At 51.1% G+C, this 14430-nt stretch overlaps 1 protein-coding gene across 1 annotated transcript in view; it reads left to right on the plus strand.

Annotated features, from left to right (window-relative positions):
* STT3B (STT3 oligosaccharyltransferase complex catalytic subunit B) overlaps nt 1–14430 on the plus strand; it is a 284604-nt gene that overhangs the window by 49099 nt on the left and 221075 nt on the right. The window contains exon 2 of the mRNA XM_030205953.1: nt 8799–8907. Coding sequence (XP_030061813.1) covers nt 8799–8907 — 109 coding nt within the window. The remainder of the gene's footprint in view (nt 1–8798; nt 8908–14430) is intronic.

The raw sequence follows: 14430 nt of genomic DNA on the forward strand, positions 1-14430 counted from the left end.
TGCATTGGGCATACACATATGCAGGGCTTTTTTTGAGGGGGTACTGAGTACTGGCACCTTTTTCATTGTCTGCTAAAATTGATCCGTGGAACCCAAGTTTTAATGAAAGAGCTCAGGTTCTTCACACCAAATCTGTCTTGTCATAGATTCTGTGACTGGTTGTAGGGGGCCTGGCAATTGTGGGGTGGGTCCCTTAGTGATCACCTCACCCCTGAAGGGTGGCCTAGCATTTGAGTACCGATACCTTTTTTGCTAGAAAAAACACACTGCACATATGACATCTCACCAACTGAGCGATAATCATACATGTGACACTCAATGGAAAAGACTGGATAGCACCCCTCTCGCGGCTGGATTGCTGACTCCATCTTAGTGTTTTTTAGTTTTTCAATAGTTTAAAACTTGCTACAGTATTAAGGATATTAGCCTAATATAAAAGTGCCTTTTAGTTTATATAGCATATTGTATGATTTATTTAGTGTTTCCTTCTTAGATGGTAATGAAATGTAATAAAAACTCTGTAAGAGCACTCCTTGCTTGTTACCCTAATTACAATAACTGACTATAAATGAAGAGTTGTCCTAGGGGTGGGTGGGAAGACTGTCATGTATTCCATTACCTTGCAAAGCAAAATCCTTCTGTAACACCAAATATCTATTCTCTTCTCAATTCCATTATACATGATATATTGTAAGCCACATTGAGCCTGCAAAGAGGTGGGAAAACGTGGGATACAAATGCAATAAATAAAGACTAAACTAGATCTTGCAATGCCTGGTAGATTCTATCTGTTAATGCTGTGGTACAAAGTTTTTAAAACTAAGTGGAAAAGACTATGGAGATTAGTTGATAAAATTTGCTTTTTATATTTTTATTTAACACTAACCTACAATTCCTCTTTTAAACCTCAATCTTTAAGTTGCCAAAGCACAAAGCAAAATAGCGTTCACTTACCAGAGAAATGTCCTCTTCTCTCGGAACTTCTCAGTAAGAATGTTGTGAGATTTCCCCACACCTTAATTAACACTTAATTGAGGTTGCTGGATGTGCTACTTCTCCAGCAGCCAAGGAACAGAAAATAACTGCCTTTTAGAACAAGAGTTTTTGGCTGTTTAGTTTCTACCTCTAGAAAAGGTTTCAGTTTAAAACTATGGGGAAATGCATTTTTCTAGAGAAAATTTCAAACTATGGGAAAAGGGTTTGAACACTTTGGCAACTAGTTAATGATGCTTTGTTTACTCTCTCTCTCTCTCTCTCTCTCTCTCTCTCTCTCTCTCTCTCTCTCTCTCTCTCTCTTTATTCCCCCCCTTAATACTAAACTAGGTCCTGCTTGCTTCTCCTCTCTCTCTCTATTCCCCAATTAACAGGGTCTTATATGTAGTAGTTCTTCCAAAATATAGCAATGAAACATTCCACTGAGAAGGAGCTCCAGAAATTTCCTCTCCCTAAAGCAGGACGTGACAAACCCTATGCTCCAAGCCTTTATGGCACCTAAAAATTGCATTCTGGCATCTGTGATTTTATGCCCTTGAATTGGTATTTTTTGGTTTTGTTGGTTCAGAAAAACAGCACGTTTCCTGCTTCCCTGCTGCAGCTTAGCTCTCTGTAAGCAATATTTGGAGCTCTCATGGTTTCAAGTTTTACTTCAAACCAACCCAAACTTCCTGAACCATGCGGGTAAAGCTTCCACAGAGCTGAGTTTTTGTAGTGAGGTGGCAGGAAACATACTATTTCTTCTGTTGCTGAAGCCTGAAAGGTAAGGGGAATAGGTTGCAGGCTCTGAGAGGGACTGGCTGGGGTTGGGGGCATGTGAGAAAGAGAGACTGGCTGGGTGGTGGGGGGGGGGGGGGGGGGGGGAACGTGAGAAAGAGACTGGCCTTGGGGGGACCCAGACCACGGTGATATGTGAAACAGAGGCAATTGCCTCTTTCAGTCATACAAGATTTGGTGTTTCTTTCTCTTCTTTGGAAATGTTTGTTTCCAAACCGTTTTGATATTTTGTACTGAAACTTATAGAAAGTAAATTAAAGCATAAGCATAAACCTCTCAAGGTGGTTCTGTCAGCTGACAGCATGCTTTGGGAAGGGAGACAGCTGGGTCTGCCAGTGATTTGCAGAGGTACCCTAATGAACTAAGGCCCTGATGCTCAGAAGCAAGCACTGGACTAGTGCCCACGTTTGTAGATGCACCATGCTCAAAGACCACCACTACTGCAGGGAATAGGGAGCATGCTGAAGAATAGTGAATCAAACATGCAAATACATGCTGATGAGCTAGTTCCCTATTCCATAGCGTCTGATAGATCAATCCATAGACAAGTGGGTTATGTCCATCCACCAGCAGGGGAGATAGAGAGCAAACTTTGACTCCCTATATATGGTCACGTGCAGTCACCAATTCTTCAGTATTCTCTCTATCTAGCAGGGAATGGTCACAAGACTCAGCAGCTCTGCTTTGGTCTCCTCTCCTACTTTGCAGGTGTAGTTGAGCTTGGATTTGGGCTCCTCTCCTGCTTTGCGGGTGTAGTTGAGCACTGGTGGGTCTCCTCTCCTGTTTTGCAGGTGTAGTTGAGTTAACCCCTGGGGTTGAGGGCTCTTCCAGGCTTGGGATCGAGCGGTGACACCTGGTGGTGCCAGGTCCCTCCCTTCTCCCCCCTCCCGCTGGAGCCAGCGCAACATGAATTTTCTCCTGATGAAGTAAAAAAAAAAAAAAAAAGAAACTGAGGAACAGCTGTTTGCTCACTCGGGCAGATTCGTTGCAGCTCCGGATTTTCAGGTACTGAAAGCTTAAGCAGGAGGCGGTTCCGGAAGGTATGGTGCGGCGCCTGTATCCCCGGTCTACGGTCAAGCGCCGACGGGAGAAGCGCGGCCTTTTTCGGCGTTGCCCGCCTTTCCCACCCTTTTGCCGCCAGTTGCGGAGCTCCTTCCGCGATAGCGGCCCGTCTCCCGATGGCAACTCCTAATGTATTTTTCCCAGTTCACGATGGCTAATTTTCGGAGCAGGGCGCCCCAAATAAGGACGGCTCAGGAAAAGCTCCTAAGTTAAACAGGAGCGCTTTTTCTTCCCGCGTGGTGCCTTGTAGGACCGAAGCAGCGGGCGCCATCTTGGCTTCGCGCACCTCCGTGTCTCTGCTTCTTCAGCTGTTTCAGAGACGGTGTTGCTGTGGGTGCAGAGCATGAAGCTTTTACCCAGATTTCGTGCCTTTAGGCACCAGGTTTTTCGCCTTTAAGGGCTGGGTCTCCCTGGGCTGATAGGAGCTCTGCGGGCCTCTCAAGCACCCCAGGGTAGCTCCCCTGTATCTAGACCTGGAGTCTGCGGTTTTTGAGGTAGATGTGGGCAGCAGGTCTAGGTTTCCCAGCGCTCAGGTGTACATGCTGGAGGACGGTGAGGTCTTCTCAGATGGAGCAGAGGTTTCCGCTCCTGCCCACCTTTTTCGCCTTGTGCGGGCTTTGAAAATTCTGGGAACCTCAGCACCTCATGGTGGGTCTTCCTCGGTAGGTCTTGAAATCAGAAGGTGGCTGGTTTGATTCCCCCTATTACTATGGGGAAGTAGTAGTTGCCTTCTATTGTATCGGCCACCAGGCGCCCACCTAGGGCCTTCCTCCTGTTGAGGCACTGAAGGCTCTTATGGCGAGGCTTTGGGGTTTCTCAGGAGGCTGCCCTTCAGGTCGCAAAGGTCATGCAGCGCTTGTTCCCCTTCTTGAGGGATAGCGCGAGTCTTCCTGCCTTCCTACTGTGGAATCTCTTGTCATAACAGGGACCAAGAATGGCTTTGCCCGTGGAAGGCAGCACCGCTCTCAGGAGGTTAGAAGCCGCATTGCAGTGGGTCTTTGTACAGCCTCCTGTTGTAGTAGGCGGCTGTTTGCGCCTCCTATGTGGTCGGGCCTAGCCTTACCCCCTTGCAACAGCTTCCTCGGTGTGAGAGCTAATAGCGGCTGGTCCAACCTTAGAATAGGTTGGGTTTATATGGCGGATCGGCTATAGGAGTCTTCAGGCTGCTACTAAGGAACTTTTCTTAGTCATTTTTGCCCGCTGTTGGCCTTCGCTTTGCCATGGGGCAGCTGACATGACTTATAAGGGCTGTAGGCAAGTTTACCGTTCACGGTTAAGCTCCTCTTCGGAGTCGAGCTGGATAAGATAGTGTCGGAGCTGGGAGATTCCAAAGGAATCAAGCGGCTCCCAGAGGTCAGGAACAGGGCGACTTCTCGTATGGTCTCTTCCAGGGGCTGTTTTCGAGGAGCCCTCCGGTATCGTCTGGATAACGCTCTATTTCTAACAGCGTCAGCCAGCAGGCTTTTCGTGGAGACCGTCGCTTCGGCGGTAAGGCTACCAGAGCTACCCCTAGGGCTCGTGGTCTTTTTGGGGGACCTGGCTCATTACCTGGATTTCATCGGAGGACGGCTGTCTTCATTCCTTGGTGAGTGGGTCAGGGTAGCGACGGACGATTGGCTCCTCGGAGTCATCCGGAACAGCTACAACTGAAGAATTTATTCTTGGCCTCTCCTTGCAAGTCGCTGCACAAGTTCGCGGCAGTCCAGCTGTCTCTGGACAGTTTCTTTCTATCGGCTCTGTCGGGCCCTTTCCGGTGGTACAAGGTGGCACAGGTCGCTGCTTGTTACCAAAGACAGGAGGTTCCTCTCGGCCTTTTGTCGATTTCGGGAATCAACAAGGCCTTGAGAGTGAGTCTCTTCAGGATGGAGTACCTCCGGTCGGTCTTGGCCACCGTAAGAAAAGGGAAAATTTCTGTCAGCTCTGGTCAAGCAGAGGCCTATTTGCACATTTCTTTTTGACCCTTTTTTCAGCGCTATCTCCGCTTGCAGTCCGGACCCCATGTTTCAGTTCCAGGGCCTCCCTTTCGCGCTGGAACAGCGTCTCGGATCGTCTCCAAAGTGATAGTCATCATGGCGGTTGTTCTCAGCAAGTCAAGGCAGTGCTCCCTTACCTACTTGACTGGCTGGTCCGGGACCATCTTTTGAGGAAGGTGTGAGAGCCATGGTTAGGGTTCTCTCCCTACTGCGATCCTTGGGTTGGATTATCCATCTGGAGAAGAGTCGGCTAAGTCCTTCACACTCTCTGGAGTGCCTAAGAGTGATCTTCGACTCTCAGGTAGGCAGAGTCTGTGTTCCAGAGGCAGGGAAGTAGTAGTTGCAGGCTTAGGGCTCCAACTTGTTTCTCAAGTCAGCGTTGCGAACCTGGGAGGCCAGTACAGCATTCTCTGCTCAGCCGTTGGTCACCAGTGTCGGAGAATTGTGAACAGACTCTCTCAGTCTGGACATGCCCCGGACGATGCTCGCGTGGTTTGTAGTCACAGCGGATGCCACTTTGTCAGGTTGGTCACTGCCAGGGACGGTTGGCACAAGGAATTTAGGCCCGCTGGAGCGCAGTGGCCCTTCGGTCTCTGGGAGTTGAGGATGATTCGTCTGGCTCTCCAAGACTTTCTGCAGCTGTTGTTCTAGAAGTCAGTGCCGGTCCTGTCCGTCAAGGCCACGGTGGGTGGTCTAGGTCAACAGGCAGGGAGGAATCAGGACTGCTCCCTTGGCCAGGGAAGCGAGGCACTGGTGCCTTTGGGCGGAACAACATTTGGAGCGAGTGACGGCAGCACTCATTGCAGGATATCTGTATGTTGAGGCTGACTTTTTCAGTCTGCATGTGTTCGGTCCGGGAGGGTGGCAGCTCTCAGACCAGGCGTTCTCGTGGTTCACGAGCCGCTGGAGTCTGCCGACCATGGATTTGTTGGCAACCCCTGTCAACTCCAAAGTTCCGTGGTTTTTCAGCAGAGGTCTGGTTCCTCGGACTCTGGGAATCGATGCCCTCCTTCAGCTATGGCCTGTGGAACAGCTTCTGTATGTGTTTCCCTCTTGGCCTATGTGGCACAGGAGTCTGAGACGGGTGGTCCTGCACCCGGGGCGAGTTACGCTGGGGTCCCAGATTGGTCCAGGAGCCTGTGGTATGTGGATCTGATGCGGCTCTTGTTCAGCGAGCCTTTGCGTATTCACGTCAAGGACGTTTGCGCCAGGGCCCAGTTGCGTTTCAGGGCCCACTACCATTTGGTCTTACGGCTGGGCTATTGGAAAGACTCGACTGACATAAGAGTTGTCCGGATCGAGTCATAGCCACTATGGGGAGAGCGAGGTGGCGCTTTGCACCAACAGCTTACGCCAGAGTTTGGCGCACCTTTGAGTCCTGGTGTGCAGCGGGATCCATTCTCCCGCTTCGGTGTCAGCTGCCTCCATCTTGACCTTCCTTTAGGAGGGCCTCCAAAGGGACTGTTTCTGGGTTCTCTTAGACTTCAGGTAGCGGCCTTGGCCTGCTTTAGAGGACGGGTGAAGGGTTTCTCTCTCGTCCATGTTATGGTGTGCTTCTTAAGGGGAATGAACCAACTGGCACCCCCCCTAAGCTTGATCATCTTTTCGTGGTCTTGTCTTGGTCCTGCGAGCAGTGCGGAAGCCTCTTTTTGAGCCTCTTTCTCGAATTTCGCTAAAGTTTGTGATACTGAAGTCTGGGTTTCTGGTTGAACTTTCTTTGGCGAGATGAAGGTCAGAACTTCAAGCTTTGTCTGGTAGAGTCCCTTCCTGCAGTTCACGGCAGCGGGGGTCTCTATACGCACAGTACCTTCCTTTTTGAATAAGGTGTGTCTTATTTTCATGTGAATTAACAACTCTGCCTCTCTTCGTGCCGAGCGGAGGATGATACGTAGGAGTTTTTCGTCCTTCAATGCCTGGATGTTAAGCGAGTGTCGTCACATACTTGAAGGTGACAAATGATGTCCGGGAAGTGGATCATCTTTTTTGTTTTGTTTGCTGGGCCTCACAAAGGTCACAAGTTTCCCAGCCCTTCAGTGGATCGTGGGGTCAAGGAAGCTATGGATTCAGTATACATTCTTTCGGGGAAATTACCGCCGGTGCATCTGAAGGTTCATTCTGTGGGAACCTCGGCGGCTTCTATGACAGAATTGAAATCGATCTCTCTGGAGTACATTTGTAGATCAGCGTCTTCATCTTCAGTTCATACCTGTTGCAAACACTATCACCTGGACAGGACCGCAAGGGGTTGATGTGGCGTTCGGCGCCTCGGTTTTGCTGTTTGGCATTTCTGAGTCCCACCCTGGGTAAGTACTGCTTGGGTACATCCCACTTGTCTATGGATTAATCTATCAGACGCTGTGGAAGGTAAAATTATGTATCTTACCTGATAATTTTCTTTCCATTAGTCTGTATAGATCAATCCATAGCCCCGCCCAGAAAACGGTGGTGTATTGGTTTACTTGTGTTTATGGTTTTTCAGAGGCACCTTCAACTTCTCCGTCAGGTTCAGTTTCTACTTCAAGTCAAGTTCAACTTCAGCAAGTGTAAGTTCCCTGATTTGCCTGGAGTTGGGGCGAATCTGTTTCAGTGAGCTGTTGAGTTCTTCCCGCTTTTGCGATGGCAGGGCCAATTAATCAATTCAATTCCTTCCGCTGCGACGGTTATAGGATTAATGAGTTGGCAGTCACAGGAGAATTTCTCAAGGTCCATGGGCTTTGGTATCGACATACTGAAGAATTGGTGACTGCACGTGACCATATATAGGGAGTCAAAGTTTGCTCTCTATCTCCCCTGCTGGTGGATGGACATAACCCACTTGTCTATGGATTGATCTATACAGACTAATGGAAAGAAAATTATCAGGTAAGATACATAATTTTACCTTCCTCCGCAGTGGGCAGGGCACCAAACAAGGGCGCTTCTCCCATGGCAAACCCTATGCCTGTTCAGAGCTGGTGTTAGGATTGTGCCAAGCCATTGGAGAGGAATGGGGAGACCTGGAAGGGTCGAGAATCACTCTCCCTGCCCCCCCAAAGACATGAGGGCCTGGTGCCAGTGGACCCCAGACCTCCCACCCCAACTCAGACGTAAGAGCCTGGTAGTCTGCTGGAATCCAGACCCCTCCCCCACTCCCCCATGTTGTGAGGGCCTGGTAGTCCATGGACCCAAGCCCCCCCCCCCCCCCCAAATAAATAAACCTTGGTGGTCCAGTCAGACCCCCCCCCTCTTGATTAGCCCCTGTGTTCTAGTGGTGGCGCCGCCTACCTTGAAAGAGGAGAGACTAGGACTCCTTCCCTCGTGTGGGCATGGCCTCAAAATGGCAGCACCCTCCTGCACTTATTTGTTGTGACATGCAAAAAATTCCATCCAAGAATGTTTTTTTACTGTATTTGTATTTTAACTTTGCTATAATAGATGATCATGACACTACTCTTTTAGAATGTTTTAACTCTTTTTGGTAAATCAGGAGTCACTGTCGCTGCTAATAAGCATTTTGTGTATACTGGTTCAGGCCGTCTTGTGTATGAGCAAGTCTTTGCTCAGAGCTTAGTGGTGCAAATATTCATGTGAAGTAGTGACTGGAATCTGAAACTCAGCAGGGGTGGCCAAACAAGAAGGCCTTCTGTTTGATCTAATATGAGAGAAAAAAAATATTACTCTAATGCGATGTTCTGCATGATTAGAGCTCTGCCCCAAACATTGTGCCTGATGTGATCAACACTGTTTTTTGCATGGTAACTCCTTCACTAACTATATAATGTAGTCAGCATTGGAATTTCGTCTAGTGCAGCAAACTTTATAACTAGCATATTCTATACTTCCTGGTTAGTGCTGGAATTTGACCTCCTTCAGGAAGTGAAGTAAAATTCCCATTGATTTTTAATTGAAATTAATGAAGTTAAATTCAGTCTCTGTGGAGAACATCTGTTACAGGTAAGCAACTTTGCTTTCCTAGACCGCACATTTTAATTTTGCTTCTTTTCTTATTTCCAGGTTTAACTATAGATCAACACACCACCTAGCATCTCATGGATTTTATGAATTTTTAAACTGGTTTGATGAAAGAGCATGGTATCCATTAGGAAGAATAGTTGGTGGAACAGTAAGTCCTATTTATGTTTGTTTTTATGCCAAAATGATCGGTTTCATAGTCAATTTAATGCTCTAGGTAATGTATAACAATATCCATATTAAAAGTATATTTTGTTTAATTAAAAACTTATATACTGCATTTATCACAAATGTTCTTGGGAGACATATAAATAAAACATCCAAAATTTTATAAAATCCAAAAAAGAAATACGTTGGAAACCGTGTGCAGCATGGATCATGGAATTCTTTCCAACCCCTTTGCATGGAACTGAATGTGTGTGTGTGTGGGGGGGGGGGGGGGGGGGCAATGTGTATACATGTTTGTGTGTCTGTACATGTTTGTGTTGGTGTCTGATCAGGAGAGGAGATAGGGGAATACAGTTTGACAGGTGCAATTACCTAATCAGTGTTACAGTGGATCATTTTGTATATACTACAGCTGCTGAAATTGCTTCTTCCATATCATCAAGCTGATCAATCCATAGACTGGTGGGTTGTGTCCATCTACCAGCAGGTGGAGATAGAGAGCAAACTTTTGCCTCCCTATATGTGGTCATGTGCTGCCGGAAACTCCTGTATGTTCTCTATCTCAGCAGGTGGTGGTCACACACAGCAGCAGCAGCTCTGGCTAGGCCTCCAAGCCTAATTTTTAGGTTTTGTTGAGTGCCTGGGGTTGAGGGCTCTTTTGAGCAAGTGCAAACCTGGTGGTGCCAGGTCCCTCCTTTTCTCCCCCCTCCCGCTGGCTCCGTTGAAAAAAAAAAAAAAAAAAAAAAAAAAAATTTAAACGTCTTTAAAGGCGTTTATTTCGACGTTTATTTAAGCGTCTATTGCAGCTACTCACTGGGACACCAGGTCGTTACAACTCGGAGCGGACAGCAGGTAATTTTTACCTTTTTATAGCGGGCGGGGGTTCCCCGATTCTTCTCCTCGTGGCACATGGCGTCGGAGGGCGAGGGCGCAAAGGGTCGCTCCCCGGGTCGCTTGAGCGCTTCTAGAGGGGATGCGGGGGTCTTAAAGCCTGATTCGCCCTTGTTGGGTGGCAGTTTCGTGACCGATGAATGTCCCGGTCCTTCCTCCGGCGTGGCGGTTTTTCCCGCCATAAACGCCCATCCCCCGCTCCTCGCCTCCACCATTTTGGCCGGCCACGCGGCTCGGACGGCTTCTTCTTGGGCCGCCCTTGAGGTTGGAGACATTAATGCCATGAACGCCCTTAATTTGGGCGACGGCACAGAAGCGGCTAAAGTTAAGAGCCGTTCTTCCCGCGCGGCTCCTTCGCGGAGTTTCGCGCCGGACGCCATTTTGGCTGCGCAGCAGGCCTCTCCCCCGCTGTTGCGAGCGCCGGTTGAGAGTGCGCCTAGGGCTGTTGCCCAGGCTGCGGAAGTGCACAGTCTGGGGGGTTTCTCCCCCGAGTTTGTTTTGCTGCTGCATCAGGCCTTCCTCATGCACAACGCTGCCCCCGCTCCCTCGTCTGGTAAAGAGGTTGAGGTTCCCAGAGGTAAACGCCCTCGGGTTGATTCCCAGGCCTTGGAGGAATTTGTCTCCTCCGATGTAGATGAGGGCAGCGTGTCTGAGGTCTCCCAACGGTCCTTTGCGGATTCCTTGGAGGAGACGGATCCCCGCTCGGATGGAGCGGATGACCCCTCTGCAGCGCGGCTTTTTCGCCCAGAGGATTTGCCCAACCTGTTGTTACAGGCCATGGACACTTTGAAGATTTCCTCTCCGGAGGACGTCTCTCCCTCAGCCCCTGTTGGCTCTGCCATTATGCTGGGGACGAAGCGCCCGCCTAGAACCTTCCACGTGCATGATGCCATGCACACCTTAATTTCGGCTCAATGGGATGTCCCAGAAGCGAGCCTTAAAGTGGCTAGGGCTATGTCCCGCCTCTATCCTTTGGCTGTGAGTGAACGTGAGGCCTATCTGTGGCCTACCGTGGATTCTTTAATCACTGCGGTGACTAAGAAAACGGCATTGCCGGTGGAAGGTGGCACGGCCCTAAAGGACGCCCAAGACAGGAGATTGGAGGCGGCCTTAAGGTCGTCCTTTGAGGCGGCTGCTTTAAGTTTGCAGGCCTCAGTTTGCGGCTCCTATGTGGCCAGGGCGTGCCTGACTATGGTGCAGCGGGCTTTCCCCTCGGATCATTCCTTGAGGGATGATTGGCCAGCCCTGGAATCGGGCTTAGCCTATTTGGCAGACTTGCTGTATGATGTCTTGAGAGCCTCAGCTAAAGGCATGGCTCAGACAGTCTCTGCGCGGCGGTGGCTTTGGCTGAAACATTGGTCTGCTGACCACGCCTCTAAATCCCGCCTGGCTAGGTTGCCTTTTAAAGGCAAGCTGCTCTTTGGGGTCGAGCTGGACAAAATCGTGACCGATCTCGGCACGTCTAAGGGCAAGAAGTTACCAGAGGTCAGGGCTCGGGCTAGTGCTCGTCCCGGTACCTCCAGAGGACGGTTTCAGGAAGCCCGTCGGTACCGCCCGGGCAGGTCGGGTTCTTCTGCCCCCTCTTCCTTTAAGAGGCATTTCTCCCCCAAGCAGCGTTCCTTTCGCAGAGACCGCCGTCCCGGAGGTGCTCCCTCCGGTCCTCCCCCAGGGTCTCGTACCCAATGACGGGGTCTTGGTCCACGCCCCAGTGCAGATTGGAGGACGGCTGTCCTCGTTTCTGGGCGAGTGGACCACAATAACTTCAGACGCTTGGGTGCTGGAAGTCATCAGAGACGGCTACAAGCTAGAGTTCTGCCGACCCTTAAGAGACGGGTTTGTACTCTCTCCCTGCAAGTCTCCGGTCAAAGCTGTGGCAGTGCAGCAGACTTTGGACAATCTGATCCGCCTGGGTGCGGTCGTTCCGGTGCCAGAAAGTCAGCTTGGCAAGGGGCGTTACTCCATTTACTTTGTGGTACCAAAGAAAGGAGGTTCTGTCCGGCCTATCCTCGACCTCAAAGGGGTCAATCGGGCCTTGAAAGTGCGGCACTTTCGCATGGAGACTCTCCGCTCTGTTATAGCGGCAGTGAAGGCAGGGGAGTACCTGGCTTCCTTGGACATCAAGGAAGCGTACCTGCATATTCCCATCTGGCCTCCTCATCAACGCTTTCTGCGTTTTGCAGTCCTGGGCCGACACTTCCAGTTCAGAGCCCTCCCGTTCGGGTTGGCTACTGCTCCGCGGACCTTTTCCAAAGTAATGGTGGTCATAGCGGCCTTCCTGCGAAAGGAAGGAGTACAAGTCCATCCTTATCTGGACGACTGGTTGATCCGAGCCCCCTCTTATGCAGAGTGCGGCAAAGCTGTGGACCGGGTAGTTGCTCTTTTGAGCTCCCTGGGATGGATCATCAACTGGGAGAAGAGCCAGCTGCGCCCGACTCAGTCCCTGGAGTATCTGGGAGTTCGATTCGACACCCAAGTGGGCAGAGTGTTCCTGCCAGACAATCGGATTGTCAAGCTTCAGGCTCAGGTGGACCAGTTCCTGGTAGCCTCTCCTCTTCGGGCTTGGGACTATGTGCAGCTGTTGGGCTCTATGACGGCCACGATGGAAGTAGTGCCCTGGGCCAGGGCTCATATGAGACCACTACAACACTCTCTGCTGCAGCGCTGGACTCCGATGTCGGAGGATTATGCGGTGCGTCTTCCCTTGGATCCAGCAGTGCGCAAGGCGCTGAGCTGGTGGATGCAGGCAGACAAGTTGTCTGCAGGAATGCCTCTGGTGACCCCAGAGTGGATTGTCGTCACGACGGACGCCTCATTGTCGGGCTGGGGAGCCCACTGCTTGGGAAGGACAGCGCAGGGGCTCTGGTCTCCTGCAGAGGCGAAGTGGTCTATCAACCTCCTGGAACTCAGAGCCATTCGGTTGGCGCTTTTGGAGTTCATCCCGGTACTGGTGCTGAAGCCTGTACGGGTACTGTCGGACAATGCCACGGCTGTGGCCTATGTCAACCGCCAGGGAGGTACCAAGAGCGCCCCTCTAGCCAAGGAGGCTATGAGTCTATGCCAGTGGGCGGAAGCGAACCTGGAACAGCTGTCAGCGGCCCACATTGCCGGAGTCATGAATGTCAAGGCGGACTTTCTCAGTCGCCATACCTTGGAGCCCGGAGAGTGGCAGCTATCTGCTCAGGCGTTCTTGGACATCACGAAGCGCTGGGGCCAGCCGAGCCTAGATCTGATGGCGTCATCGGCCAATTGCCAGGTGCCGCGCTTCTTCAGCAGAGGACGGGACCCTCGATCCCTGGGAGTAGATGCTCTTCTCCAACAATGGCCGACACAAGAGCTTCTCTATGTGTTCCCACCCTGGCCCATGTTGGGCAGGGTCCTAGACCGGGTGGCAAGACATCCCGGCAGGATAATCCTGGTGGGTCCGGATTGGCCCAGACGTCCCTGGTATGCGGACTTGATCAGGCTCTCAATCGACGATCCTCTGCGGCTGCCAGTGGAGCAGGGCCTGTTACATCAGGGTCCCGTGGTGATGGAGGATCCCTCCCCCTTTGGTCTTACGGCCTGGCTATTGAGCGGCAGCGTCTGAGGAAGAAGGGCTTCTCAGACAAGGTCATCGCCACTATGCTGAGAGCGAGGAAACGCTCTACTTCTACTGCTTACGCCAGGGTTTGGCGTATCTTTGCAGCGTGGTGTGAAGCAGGCTCACTTTCTCCCTTCACTGCTCCAATTTCTTCAGTGTTGGCGTTCCTGCAAGAAGGTCTGGACAAAGGCCTGTCGCTCAGTTCCCTTAAGGTCCAGGTAGCGGCTCTGGCTTGCTTCAGGGGCCGCCTGAAGGGTGCTTCCCTGGCTTCCCAGCCAGATGTGGTGCGCTTTCTCAAGGGAGTTAATCACCTGCGCCCTCCTCTGCACTCAGTGGTGCCTGCGTGGAATCTCAACCTGGTGCTAAGAGCATTGCAGAAGCCGCCGTTCGAACCCTTGTCGAGGGCATCTCTGAAAGACCTGACGTTGAAAGCAGTCTTTTTGGTGGCTATCACTTCAGCCAAAAGAGTTTCCGAGCTCCAGGCGCTCTCATGTCGAGAGCCTTTTCTGCAGTTCACTGAGGCAGGAGTGACTATTCGCACAGTGCCTTCCTTTCTGCCCAAGATTGTTTCTCGCTTCCATGTGAATCAGCAGCTCTGTCTCCCTTCCTTTCGTAGGGAGGACTACCCAGAGGAGTACTCTGCTCTTAAATATCTGGATGTGAGACGAGTCATCATCAGATACTTGGAAGTGACCAATGATTTCCGGAAATCGGATCATCTGTTTGTCCTGTTTGCAGGTCCTCGTAGGGGTCTGCAGGCTGCTAAGCCTACAGTGGCAAGATGGGTCAAGGAAGCCATTGCAGCGGCTTATGTGGCCGCAGGGAAGGTGCCGCCTATCCAGCTGAAGGCTCACTCCACAAGAGCTCAGGCGGCCTCGATGGCAGAGGCCGGTTCCGTCTCCTTGGAAGAGATATGCAAGGCGGCAACTTGGGCTTCGGCCCATACATTCTCCAAGCATTACCGCTTGACTGTGGCTGCTCGGGCGGAGGCCCGGTTTGGAGCTTCAGTGTTGCGGTCAGGGATTTCTAGGTCCC

The sequence above is a fragment of the Microcaecilia unicolor genome, chromosome 1 (assembly GCF_901765095.1).
Source record: "Microcaecilia unicolor chromosome 1, aMicUni1.1, whole genome shotgun sequence".
In the NCBI taxonomy this organism is placed as follows: Eukaryota; Metazoa; Chordata; class Amphibia; order Gymnophiona; family Siphonopidae; genus Microcaecilia; species Microcaecilia unicolor.